The 13944-nt window shown below is 43.2% G+C and overlaps 1 protein-coding gene across 1 annotated transcript; it reads right to left on the bottom strand.

The window, feature by feature from the left end:
- Nucleotides 1-1371: 1371 nt before the first annotated feature.
- On the bottom strand, nucleotides 1372-9261 carry LOC120553073. Its single transcript, XM_039791147.1, has 8 exons — nucleotides 8266-9261; nucleotides 4346-4436; nucleotides 3719-3937; nucleotides 2965-3272; nucleotides 2604-2873; nucleotides 2243-2512; nucleotides 1921-2151; nucleotides 1372-1673 (listed from the first exon to the last, which is right to left on the bottom strand). The coding sequence occupies exons 2-8, from the start codon at nucleotides 4382-4384 to the stop codon at nucleotides 1406-1408; spliced, it is 1605 nt and encodes a 534-aa protein (XP_039647081.1). The 5' UTR covers nucleotides 4385-4436; nucleotides 8266-9261; the 3' UTR covers nucleotides 1372-1405.
- Nucleotides 9262-13944: the final 4683 nt, after the last annotated feature.

A 13944-nucleotide genomic window follows, 5' to 3' on the forward strand; every position in this document is an offset into this window, starting at 1 on the left:
TGCGATCGCATAATCACGTTTTTCTGGAAGGACTGTACAATAAACACTAAAATCCAAATTACTAAAATAAGTCAATCTACCACAGTCAATACTCAACAAAATATGCGGTTGTATTGAAAATACATGTGGAGGACTTCCTTCCTTCCTTCCTTTGACACATTGAGCTGCTCTCTCCTTTCTCTTTCCATTTGTTTCCATCTGTGTGCATCCTTGTCCCAGAAATGCTTGTTACTAACCTAGCTCTGGGGAGTTTACTCCCCGGAGTCCTTATGTTTTTTTTTCGCCCAGCATATTTCCTTGGATTAGGATGGCACCAAGAGCTTGGTTGCAGCTGTCGCCGTGGTCCTGCTGCACTCCCTGCTACACCCTGCTACGCTCTGCTGCGTCCTGCTGCGTCCTGCTGCGTCCAGCTATGCTCTGCTGTGCCACGCTACATCCTCTAACGCGTGCAGTGCCCTGCTATGACATGAACTACTACAACTACCATTTGTAGTCACTGTTCAATTATCTTTATTCATTTATCGTTTGCATACAACACGTTTTAGGGATAGTTTTTAACAGGAGGGAGGGCTGTGGTCTGAACTTAGCCACTTATTATGTTGTGTTTGGATATTCCTAGATGTTTTTAAATGCTATTATGTTTTTAAAATTGTTATTATTGACTGGTGCTGAGAGAGTTCATTGCTGTGGTACTTCGTACTAATATGCATATGACAATAAACTTGAACTTGTGACTGTTATTTCCACTGTTCATCACATCCCCAACAGGCACCGTCAGACACCGCCTACCAAGAGCCTGGATCTGCCGAGGTTTCTTCTTAATAGGGAGTTTTTCCTCACCATTGTCGCACTGAATGCTTGCTCTTGGTGCGAATTACTAGAATTGTTGGGGCTTTGTAAATTATAGAGTGTGGTCTAGACCTACTCTATCTGTAAAGTGTCTCGAGATAACTCTTGTTATGATTTGATACTATAAATAAAATTGAATTGAATTGAAGACATATGTGAAGTCAATGCGGTCTGTATGGAGGACACATTTAGCCACAATAACACACCCTACCCATGCATGTTCACTAGTGCATCTTTCACTTTGACATATACTTTTTATAATCAAACTGATTCTCTCTGAATTTTCATACACATTATTGAAGCAGTGAAGTTAATATTATGGAGGAATGGATACACTTGCTCCGGGCCAATAAGAGCCCCGTTTACTTCTGTGTGATTGGGTTTGACTATTTTCAGACTATTTTTTTATACTACTACTCATTTTCAGATTATCTTTAAATTACAGAAAAATTAAATAGAAGTATATTTAAAAGTTAGAGGTATTAGACACTGTAAATGGGAAAAACAAAACTGAATAGGAGATAGGAAGACAAAAAATTACATTTATTTCATTGATTTAGAAAGTGACAGTGACACACAGGTCCGTGTGTCTTCCTCGTGCCCAGGACTTGTTTGGCCAAGGGACACTTTGGGCCCTCCCCCGACCCGGGGCCCGGCACATCGGTCCTGGTGTTGCCCACTGACGGCGGCCCTGCAAACGCATGTTTTGTGGGTTTCTTCTGCCTGGTGGTCCATATTGCTTTCTTTGGTGAAAGGGTCTCAGACGGTAAAGTGGGGTGCTGGGTTTTTTTGGTCCAGTGTTTCCCCTTTTGTCAAAGCATGACCTGTGTAACGAGAATTTATTTCACAAATATAAAAAAGTATGAAGCAACAACACTTACAAGGCAAGTCCCTCAATCACAGAAAACAAGTATGTAATGCGTCAAAAATGTTACATTGAAACTGTAATTTCCTGACGATAGCAGAGCCATCACACTTTTAGTTTATTCTAGACCAGATCCGAAGATGATGTGACATGCTGCAAAAAACCCCGATTCCTAAGTGTTTTTGTGTCCCTATAAGATGACGTACCTCACGTCATGCTTTGTCTTCTTGCTCCCTCCTCTCCAGGTCTTTTCTCCACGTCCCTTCGCACAGCGTCTCATGTTATTCCTTCTGGTTGTAGTTGTCTTTTTTGGCATGGCAACCATAACAACGTCACCGTCTGCCCGAACGTGTTCGTGAACACTCACCCAGGAAGCCTTCCTTCTTGTCGCTGTGTCCACTCTTCTCCTCTTCCTCTCTGGACCGAGGCTGTCTGGCCTTTTGCATACAGATAAAAAAGTTGTTTGAATCGCCAGAATCTTAACAGCAACAGTAAATCATTAGCACGGGAAAGTGATCCAACACTTACCTTCTGATACCGGCTGATTTGAAATCTTCCCATTTCCTTTTATGGGAGGGTTTTTCTGTGCCCGTCAAGCCTTCTGTTACAGTCTGCTTTTCCACCTCACGTGGCAAAGTCTGCTTGACCCTCACCGACTTCTCTTGAATGGCCTTGGAACAAACGGCACTAATATAGTTCCTTCGAAAAGCTCTGGCGTGAACACTCACCCAGGAAGCCTTCTTTCTTGCCGCTGTGTCCACTCTTCTCCTCTTCCTCTCTGGACCGAGGCTGTCTGGCCTTTTGCATACAGATAAAAAAGTTGTTTGAATCTCCAGAATCTTAACGCCTACAGTAAATCATTAGCACGGGAAAGTGATCCAACGCTTACCTTCTGATACCGGCTGATTTGAAATCTTCCCATTTCCTTTTATGGGAGGGTTTTTCTGTGCCCGTCAAGCCTTCTGTTACAGTCTGCTCTTCCACCTCACGTGGCAAAGTCTGCTTGACCCTCACCGATTTCTCTTGAATGGCCTTGGAACAAACGGCACTAATATAGTTCCTTCGAAAAGCTCTGGCGTGAACACTCACCCAGGAAGCCTTCCTTCTTGTCGCTGTGTCCACTCTTCTCCTCTTCCTCTCTGGACCGAGGCTGTCTGGCCTTTTGCATACAGATAAAAAAGTTGTTTGAATCTCCAGAATCTTAACGCCTACAGTAAATCATCAATACAGGGCAGTGATATAACACTTACCTTCCGATACTGGCCGATTCCAGATCCTCCAATCCCCTTTTAGGGGAAGGTTTTGGAATGGCCTCACAGGGGTACTGGATTGTCCTCACAGGGGTACTGATGTTGTCTTTGGTCTCAGGTGGAATCCTCCCTTCAACGGCCCTGGAGCGACCGGTAACTTGGGCCTCTTTGGTTTCGGTGGACCCCCTATTATTGGATATGCGGCTGTTGGAGGACCTGGACGCTAGCTCAGTCGGTCCACTTACAGAAAGCCTGGCCATTGCTTTGCTGAGCTCTTCAATGAGAGGATCCTCGTCACCTATATCATACTAAAAGAGAATATTTGGATACATGTTTAGACCATCTGTCGACTAAACACAACACATTAAACTAAATAACACTTTAATCAAATAAGTGCCATCTATAGTAGTTTGATCAAAGAATAATCAAATCACCGGTGTAGAATTATTAAACTTGGTAAAAATAGTCATTTATAGACATGTCACTCCAACTGATTTAAATGAAATGGCATCTTCTTTAATTTAATTACAATCCTGTTCACATTCCTTAGAATAAAAGATCAGTGGGCTTTACATTACATGTGAGTACATCCATTAACTTAAAAATCTGGAAATCTATAACCAGGATTTTATTTTATAATTACTTTGACCTTTAATTAAGAAAATACATAAATCAGTTTGTACTACAAATAGATAAACACATTTAAATCTCCAGTAGTGCTCTTCAAGCATTTGGTTGAACTGGGAGTCCTCACAGGGGTACTGATGTTGTCTTTGGTCTCAGGTGGAATCCTCCCTTCAACGGCCCTGGAGCGACCGGTAACTTGGGCCTCTTTGGTTTCGGTGGACCCCCTATTATTGGATATGCGGCTGTTGGAGGACCTGGACGCTAGCTCAGTCGGTCCACTTACAGAAAGTCTGGCCATTGCTTTGCTGAGCTCTTCAATGAGAGGATCCTCGTCACCTATATCATACTAAAAGAGAATATTTGGATACATGTTTAGACCATCTGTCAACTAAACACCACACATTAAACTAAATAACACTTTAATCAAATAAGTGCCATCTATAGTAGTTTGATCAAAGAATAATCAAATCACCGGTGTAGAATTATTAAACTTGGTAAAAATAGTCATTTATAGACATGTCACTCCTACTGATTTAAATGAAATGGCATCTTCTTTAATTTAATTACAATCCTGTTCACATTCCTTAGAATAAAAGATCAGTGGGCTTTACATTACATGTGAGTACATACATTAACTTAAAAATCTGGAAATCTATAAGCAGCATTTTATTTTATAATGACTTTGACCTTTATTTAAGAAAATACATAAATCAGTTTGTACTACAAATAGATAAACACATTTAAATCAGCTTACCGTGCGGTGACTTGGCCGCAAGTTGCTTTCTCCAAACATCTTTGAAATACTTGTTGAATAAAACTGTTAAAAACGGTCTGTCTCTCTGTGTCTGTAATCAACGAGGGAAGATATTGGAATGACAATCAGACCTGAAATGTTCTCTCCTGTAGACTTTTGTGATGTAGGATTCCAGAACCATTATGGGGTCATAATGGACAATGGAACCTTCGGAACAACATGATGACTTCAGCTTTATGTCACATAAAATACTAATTAAAGGTGTTTTACAACTTAGCAAAGTTGTCTGATTCCTTATATTCAGTTGGAAGAAAAACTACAAACACAAAATCACATCTACATCTACAATCTACATACTGTACAATCTTCAGGACACAAGTTATATGTCTTCATTGAACATGAACGCTATTGGACTAAACACAACAAAATTACTCCTAAAAGTGGTTAAACTAGAATTCACCTCATCATAACTGTTTCGTAACATGAAAATGTGCTTCTTTCAAAAACACTTTATTATTTATAATAACTATACCAAAATTGTACCTCCCAGTCAGGCTGATAAAATAAAATAAATTGGCCTCTGAGAAGCACTGCTTATTAAATGTTAATAACTAGAAGTTGTCATTTTCTTCTATATGTTAAGCTTAAATATATTGCCTTTTTGGGCCCAAGTCCTAATTTCAAGCAGGATACTTAATATGCATAAAAATATACATACTTGTGGACCACGTGTGGAAACTTTTATATTTTAATTTTATATATATACACTACCGGTCAAAAGTTTTAGAACACCCCAATTTTTCTAGTTTTTTATTGAAGTTTTAGCAGTTCAAGTCCAATGAATAGCTTGAAATGGTACAAAGGTAAGTGTTGAACTGCCTGAGGTTAAAAAAAGAGTAAGGCTACCCAAAACTGAAAAATAATGTACAAATCTGAATTTTACAAAAAGGCCTTTTTCAGGGAACAAGAAATGGGTTAACAATGACTACGTTTACAAGCAGCCAACAACCCGTTCAAAACTGGAATATTAGCAATAACCCGGTCGCGCACGGCCATGTAAACACCGGCAAAAACAGGAATATGCTCTTATTCCTGTTTTTAAAAACCCCAAAATGATCCCTGGGTTACCCCTTTTCTAACCCGAAATTTTGGTCATGTAAACGCGTATCGGCATATGCCCATCAAAAGGAACATTGATTTGTGTTCTGTTCGCAAGGAATCGTCTTTTGAGTAGAGGAACTTCTTGTATGCGCCAGAAAACCTGCGCGCAGTATACCGGAAGTAAACAAGAAGTAGAGGTAAACATGGCGAGACGCAGCACAGCACCACACTTTTGGAGCGAGGAGGAAACCAATTTCTTCATTAGTGTGGTGAAAACCATGAATATAATGTCTTTTGTTGACGGCAGAAAGTACCGAGATAGTGAGATTTATAAAAAGGTGACCGAAAAGTTACGCGAAGCAGGGTTTGTCCGTACGTCCAGACGCTAACCGTGCGTCGCCGTTTACATCGGGATATCGCCAATTGATTACAAATTCCGTGTATACAGGAGTAACTCTCTCTGCTCACGCATGTAAACGGGTTATTCCGAATGTTTCAGAAACCCGAATAGTGACCTTAACCCGACCATAACCCGAAAATTGACAGCTTGTAAACGTAGTCACTGTAAAGCTGTTCTGCAGCAATGGAGGTTGATCAAGCTTTGAAAGTTGCTGCTACCAATTCCCACAGGTGTTCAAACTTGTCTGGATTACTTACAACCCCCTCTGTTTGTATAAAAGTATTGTTGGAACACACTGTGGTACCGTACCCTCGTGAGCATTATTTGAACAGTATTGTACTGCAGAAAGTAGTGTGTTGCTATAAAAATGGCGGGAAAAAGGCAATTAACAATGGAAGAGAGACAGACCACCATAACACTTAAGAATGTTGGTCTTTCCTACAGAGAAATTGCGTAGAAAGTCAAGATGTCGGTGAGTACAGTATTCTTCACCATCAAATGTCACTTAGAAACTGGGGGAAACTCTGACAGGAAGAGGTCTGGCAGACCCAAAGCCACAACAGAATCAGAAGACAAGTTTCTGAGAGTCAACAGCTTGCGTGATAGGCAGCTCACAGGACAACAGCTTCAAGTACAGCTTAATAGTGGTCGGAATAAGCAAGTCTCAGTTTCAACTGTAAAGAGAAGACTTGGAGCTGCAGGTTTGATAGGTCGAGTTGCAGCAAGAAAGCCATTGCTGAGACGTCAGAATAAGAAGAAGAGGCTTGCCTGGACCAAGAAACACTGGCAATGGACTACTAAAGACTGGATGAAGGTGTTATGGAGTATGGACTGATGAATCAAAATTTGAAATCTTCGGTTCATCACGCAGGATTTTTGCACGCCGTCAAGTAGGCGAAAAGATGGTTCCTCTGTCTGTGACATCAACTGTCTAACATCGAGGAGGAAGCGTGATGGTCTGGGGCTGTTTTGCTGGATCCAGGGTCGGTGATTTGTACAGAGTGAAAGGCACCCTGAACCAAAATGGCTACCACAGCATTTTGCAGCGCCATGCAGTACCCTCTGGTATGCGCCTAGTTGGTCAGGGGTTCATCCTACAGCAAGATAATGACCCAAAACATAAGTCCAATCTATGCCAGAACTACCTTAGCAAAAAAGAACAAGATGGTAAGCTTAAAAACATGGAGTGACCAGCACAGTCACCAGACTTAAACCCCATTGAGCTGGTTTGGGATGAACTGGACAGAAAAGTGAAAGCAAAGCAACCTACAAGTGCCACACATTTATGGGAATTTCTGCAACAGAGTTGGGAAGAACTTTCTGAAGAATATTTGATTTCCATCGTAGAAAGAATGCCACGAGTGTGTTCAGCTGTTATATCTGCCAAAGGGGGCTACTTTGATGAGTCACAAATTCAGAATACATTTTGGTTTATAAATTGATGCCATGATTTCTTTTTTAACTTAAATTGTTCATTTTTTCTATTCTTTCATTTCAGAGTACAATAAGACGTTGAACTGCATGAATTTCAATAAAATCCTGGAAAAATTGGGGTGTTCTAAAACTTTTGACCGGTAGCGTATATAAACGTCCTCTCACTTTCAACTGCTTTTATTTTTAGCCAACTTAACATGCGTAACATTTTGTATTTACAACATTCAACTACTAAGAACTAAACTGAACGTTTCACAGACATGTGACTAACAGAAATGGAAAAATGTGTCCCTGAACAAAAGATGGTCAAAATCAAAAGTTACAGGGAAGACCTCCTCCTCCCTCATGTGGTACCCTTCCTGCAGGCTCATCCTGACATGACCCTCCAGCGTGATAATGCCACCAGCCATACCGCTCGTTCTGTGGCCCGATTTCCTGCAAGACAGGAATGTTAGTGTTCTGCCATGGCCAGCGAAGAGCCCGGATCTCAATCCCATTGAGCACGTCTGGGACCTCTTGGATTCGGAGGGTAAGGGCGAGAACCATGCCCCCCAGAAATGTCCAGGAACTTGCAGGTGCCTTGGTGGAAGAGTGGGGTAACATCTCACAGCAAGAACTGGCAAACCTAGTGCAGTCCATGAGGAGGAGATGCACTGCAGTACTTAATGCAGCTGGTGGCCACACCAGATACGGACTCTGACTTTTGATTTTGACCATCCTTTGTTCAGGGACACATTTTTCCATTTCTGTTAGTCACATGTCTGTGAAACGTTGTTCAGTGTAGTTCTTAGCAGTTGAATTTATGTTCATACAAAGTTTTACGCATGTTAAGTTGGCTGAAAATAAAAGCAGTTGAAAGTGAGAGGATGTTTCTTTGTTCGCTGAGTATATATTATTTTTTAGAAGAATAAAAAAAAAACATTTCTTAAATGTCATCTCTCCCATACCACATACCACACACACACACACACACACACACACAAACTTTTAAATCTTCTTCATTCAGGTGGCCCAGTGTGTGCACTGCCAGGCCAGTGGAGCTCAAATCAAGGAGGACACACCAATCACTGTAAGAAAAAAAAAATCCTTTATATTTCCTGATTTATTCACCTCGCCCATCTGTCTAGTGTCTTTTTGGTATTTTCCCCTTGGTCTGTCTTTCCCCTTGCTGTCGTTTATCCCACTTATCTCACTTGTCCAGTCATGTCCTATTCCTTGTTCTTGATGTTCACCTGACAGTCACCTATATGTCTTTTAGGTGACGCATCCATTTGAGCTTGTTGGCATGGACCTGATAGGGAAGCTGACTGTGACTACAGAGGGATACAGTTACATCTGTGTAATGATTGATTACCTGACCAAATGGGCACAAGCTTACCCTCTTAGAACAAAAAACGGCTAAAGAGGTATCTGGCTGCATCCTCAAATTGTTTTTTTTTTTACCAGTTTGAGGCTCCCAAGAGGATCCTTACAGACCAGGGGAAGGATTTTGTAAATCAGGTAAAATAAACCTACTTGCAATGTAGCTACCAACAATAATTTGTGGGGGCAAAATAAAATACCATCAGTCCCTTGAAAATTCACCATTTGTAAAGTGAGATAAATGTATTTCAGATCAACACTGATTCCTTGGGATATAAAGAAGCCTTTGTGCCCCTTATCATCCTCAAACCAATGGTCTTGTTGAGAAAATGAAATGGTACCATACAAAGGTAAGCGAAATGGGTGGGAGTTGTGAACCTGTATCAAGAAATACAGCCCCTATTGAAGTTATTTCTACACTATACCAGAGGGATTAGAGCAGAAATCGGTCATGCACTCGGCATTACAAATCTTAGTAGCTGCAGTTAATTATTTATGGGCCTTTTTTATAACATATATAGATTACATTTTCTTTTCATTCCATATATTCAAACTTTACATATATACAGCATGCAATTAGATAGATAGATAGATATGTACAAGTAAAATACATTCTTTTCCATTCCTGAGGCCCATTTACATGGGCTCCAACATCTAAGTTCTTTGTTTGATCCATAGTCCACTAAACTTTTCACCATTCAGCCAAGATGCCAAGATGTTACCTTGGCCCCCGTCCATCCCAATGTTATTTTGTTTCTTCCTTTTCCATTTATTGTAAGTGTGTTGTATATACATTTAATATTATTTTTTCTGGGTCTGTGGGATGTGTGGCCAAGGTTTCATCATTATTTTGTACCCCGTCCACTCCCTGCCACATCCAAGACCTCAAAATCCAGATTTCATGGTGTTGGATGATACTCCTTCCGTGGCCCGTTCCTGGGCCAGTCCATTTCCGGTCCGTGTTTTTCCTTTCCACCTCCTCAAAAATCTCCACATGGTGCATCAATCTCCGCCTCCATCCATCCACCTACCTCCATCCACCTCCACCTCCATCCATCCACCTCCTCCATCCATCCACCTCCATCCATCCATCCATCCATCCACCTCCATCTCCATCCATCCGCCTCCTCCATCCATCCATCCCCCCACCTCCATCCATCCATCCTCCATCCACTTCCATCCATCCTCCACCTCCCATCCATCCATTCCATCCACCTCCTCCATCCATCCACCTCCATCCATCCACCTCCATCCATCCACCTCCTCCCCTCCACCTCCATCCCCGCTTCCCCCTTCATCCATCCCCTCCACATCCTCCACTCCTCCTCTCTCCCTCTCCATCCCCCCTCCACCTCCCCTCTACTCCATACCTCCCTCACCTCACCCCATCCATCCCCCCTCCACCTCGCCTCCTCCCATCCATCCCCCCTCCCACCTCCTCCACATCCACCCCCCTCCACCTCTGATCCACATCCATCCCCGCCTCCCACCCTCCCCCTCCCTCTTCCACATCCATCCCCCTCCACCTCTCACTCCACATCCATCCCCCTCCACCTCTGACTCCACATCCATCCCCGCCTCCCTCCTCCTCCACTCCACATCCATCCCCTCCCCCTCCTCCACCTCCACTCCACACATCCATCCCTCCACCCCACCTCTCTCACTCCACACATCCATCCCCGCCTCCACCTCTGCTTCCACCTGACTCCACATCCATCCCCCCCTCCACCTCTGCCTCTGACTCCACATCCATCCCTGCCTCCACCCCTGCCTCCACCTCTGACTCCACATCCATCCCCGCCTCCACCTCTGACTCCACATCCATCCCCGCCTCCACCTCCACCTCTGACTCCACATCCATCACCCCCTCCCACATCCATCCCCGCCTCCACCTCTGACTCCACATCCATCCCCGCCTCCACCTCTGACTCCACATCCATCCCCGCCTCCACCTCTGACTCCACATCCACCCCCGCCTCCGCCTCTGACTCCACATCCATCCCCGCCTCCGCCTCCTGACTCCACATCCATCCCGCCTACACCCCTGCCTCCACCTCTGACTCCACATCCATCCCCGCCTCCACCCCTGCTTCCACCTGACTCCACTCCATCCCCTCTCTTACGATTCATTCTCTTATTTTTTGATCATCTTTGACGGACTTCTCCCCCCCCCCTCTCTCCTCCCCCTGCTTCTTCCACACATCATCCCCTCCGCCTCTGACTCCACATCCATCCCCGCCTCCACCTCCGCCTCTGACTCCACATCCATCCCCGCCTCCACCTCTGCCTCTGACTCCACATCCATCCCTGCCTCCACCCCTGCCTCCACCTCTGACTCCACATCCATCCCCGCCTCCACCTCTGCTTCCACCTGACTCCACATCCATCCCGCCTCTGACTCCACATCCATCCCCGCCTCCACCTCCGCCTCTGACTCCACATCCATCCCCGCCTCCACCTCTGCTTCCACCTGACTCCACATCCATCCCCGCCTCCACATCCATCCCCGCCTCCAATGACAACAACACTGTCAGCGCGTCCACATGATACAAACTTTGCAATCCTGAGTTAGGGGGGCGCAGTCCTTTTCTGGCATGGGTTCATGGAGCCTGACGAAATGTTACTGCCCCCCCCCCCCTAACTCGATTTGCTACACTTGCATGGGATGAGGTCTACTAAAAGTCCTGAAAAGTTTGTCTTTGTCAGTCTTTGCATTCCTGAGTTAGGGGGGGTGGGGGTGCAGTCCTTTTTGGCATGGGTTCATGGAGCCTGCCGAAATGTGACTGCCTCCTCCTAACTCGGGACAGCAAAGTATGAAAATCACCCAATTTGCTACACTTGCATGGTATGAGGTCTACTAAAAGTCCTGAAAAGTTTGTCTTTGTCAGCCTTTGCAAAGTTCTCAATGCTTCGGTTAACATGTAGGGATCCTCATTATGCAACCGTTGAAGTTTGGTGACTTTTTAAGCTTTTTTGTGGTATAAATAGCGATTTGTTTTTACTTTCCCTGTGCCCCGAATACTAGCATTGTAAGCTAATCAGCGGTCCGCGCTAGTGTCTTTCAAGCTACGAACACATTTGATTAGCATGAAAACATGTCCCAGAGAACGATCGAGTGGGTACACATCTGTTAATAACCCCTAGGTTCGTTTTGCGCCGGAATTATCCTTTAAATAATCCAAATAATAATTTAATAATAACCTAAATAATTGTAATTATGATTTTGTTCCCATAATCCGGCAGCCCTAGTCATATTAACTTATTACAATAATGTTCATAATACCTTCTTTGGCAGCATCAGTTTTTTTTTGTTGCCCCCCACCCCCCATGTTCATTGTTATTTGAAAGAATTCTGATTTATCTGATTTTGTTTCATTTTCTAGTTTAAGCTAACTATTCTTGGATTCTAGTTACATGAAAAGACTCAGTTGCCAGTTTATTAAAAGGTCCAATGTGTAGGAATTTCTCCCATCTAGCGTTGAGATCGAATATCGCAATCAGCTCTCTCGCACCACGCAGTTCAAAGTACGTATTACAGCTACGGTAGCCTTCACGCTTCAAAAAGCCGGTCTCTTTATCTTTTCAATATCCTTTCTCTTTTTCTGGGCGAAGAAGAAGACTCCTGTTCCTGAAATTTGGATTTTGAATACGTGTGGTCCTCCATGTTTCCTTCTTCAAACTTGCTGGGGGCCGGGAAGCTACGATATCCATTAGCAGCGTTAGCAGCACCTGTGAGTTTATCATGTGACAGCGAAAACGCAAAAGGCGGAGCAGTATGTCCTGTAGGTCCCTTACCGGCTGAATATGGAGCGTCTACCCCAGTTCATGCAAACGTAAAATTTCAAGCCAAAAGGAATACTTGGAATTGATGGTGGGGGTAAATATTCATGAAAAAGGACAAGTTTGTGAACAGGCAACATAGATTTTGATAATGAACAACTAAACACGTTACACACTGGACCTTTAAGAACACCTATCTAAAACCAATGCAGTCTAATAAAACAGCTCTGCAAAAAATTAATAGTACTGCATTGTACTAAAGGGATTTCTAATATGTTGTGCACTTATTAGAAACATCTATCAGTATAACTCAATACTCAACACAAAGGACAGCCTCTCTAAAACAGTTTCAACAAGAACTGAACCTTATTACCTTCATGAAGGAACATTTACTGCATTGCTGTGTATTATTGTACCTTATAAACTAGCAACTGCTTGTTCATGTTTTCAGGAAAACAAAATACATAATATTGTCATATTGTTAACATTTGCCTATTGGTGATTGCAGATATGGCTGAGCAAAATATCGATATTATATCAAAATCGATATACTATGAGTCATATATATGTAAATCGTAAAATCGTGGCATAAGCGTTGTCTTTTCTTGCTTTTAAAAGGCTGATTCACAGTAAAGTGATGTCATTTTCTGAACTTTCCACACGGTTCTAGCTGTTCTATTATTTCCTGTTACCCACTTAGTCATTGTATCCACATTATTGGTGATAATTTATCAAAAATCTCGTTAATATTTTGTGAAAGCGCCATTAGTCAACCCTACAATATCGTCGCAATATCGACATCCATTTTATTTGGTCAAAAATATGGTGAGATTTTGATTTTTTTCTCATATCGCCCAGCTTTAACTGCAGACTGGACTTCATCATGGGCTAAGCTTTGTATTCACCCTGTGTCCAGATACCGAGGTATACTGAGATATACGCAGGTCAGACGGGGACACCTCCTCCAGGTCTGGCTGCTTCGTTTACAGCCAGATTTCATTTTCAAAATGATGATTAATGTGCAACGTTCTCCACAATATGTGTACTCTGCTTCCTCCTGTCCGCAGCCTTTCACCCGGGGAGCTCTAACTCTCATCATACCAGCTCTTTCCATCTCCCTGTAATTGCTCTATCAATCCAGCAGGGGGGAGGGGAGGGGAGGGGTGTTGGGGGGGGGGGAAACAACCCAAAATGAACTGCCCTGCGTTGTGCGTGCACAGCTCATTTAGCTCCTGGCGTAATGAGAGCTGTTGCGTAAAAGCACAATCAATTTCTAATGTGCTAGTTTACAGCACCCACGGGACTGACAGCCAAGCCAATACATGACAACAAGTCTAATGGTGGTTTCTTTTTTGTTGTTGTTTTTTTTTTGTATCGGGAGTAACAGTCTACAATGAGTGTGTCAAAACTGCTCAGGGGAAATTGGCAGGGAGAGATGGAGGAGCAGGGATTGCTGGGAAAACCAATTAAAGGTGACTCAGTGATGAACGGTCTTTGGTGTTAAATAAAGAAGTGTGTGACA

Source organism: Perca fluviatilis, chromosome 23 (genome assembly GCF_010015445.1).
Source record: "Perca fluviatilis chromosome 23, GENO_Pfluv_1.0, whole genome shotgun sequence".
Lineage (NCBI taxonomy): Eukaryota > Metazoa > Chordata > Actinopteri > Perciformes > Percidae > Perca > Perca fluviatilis.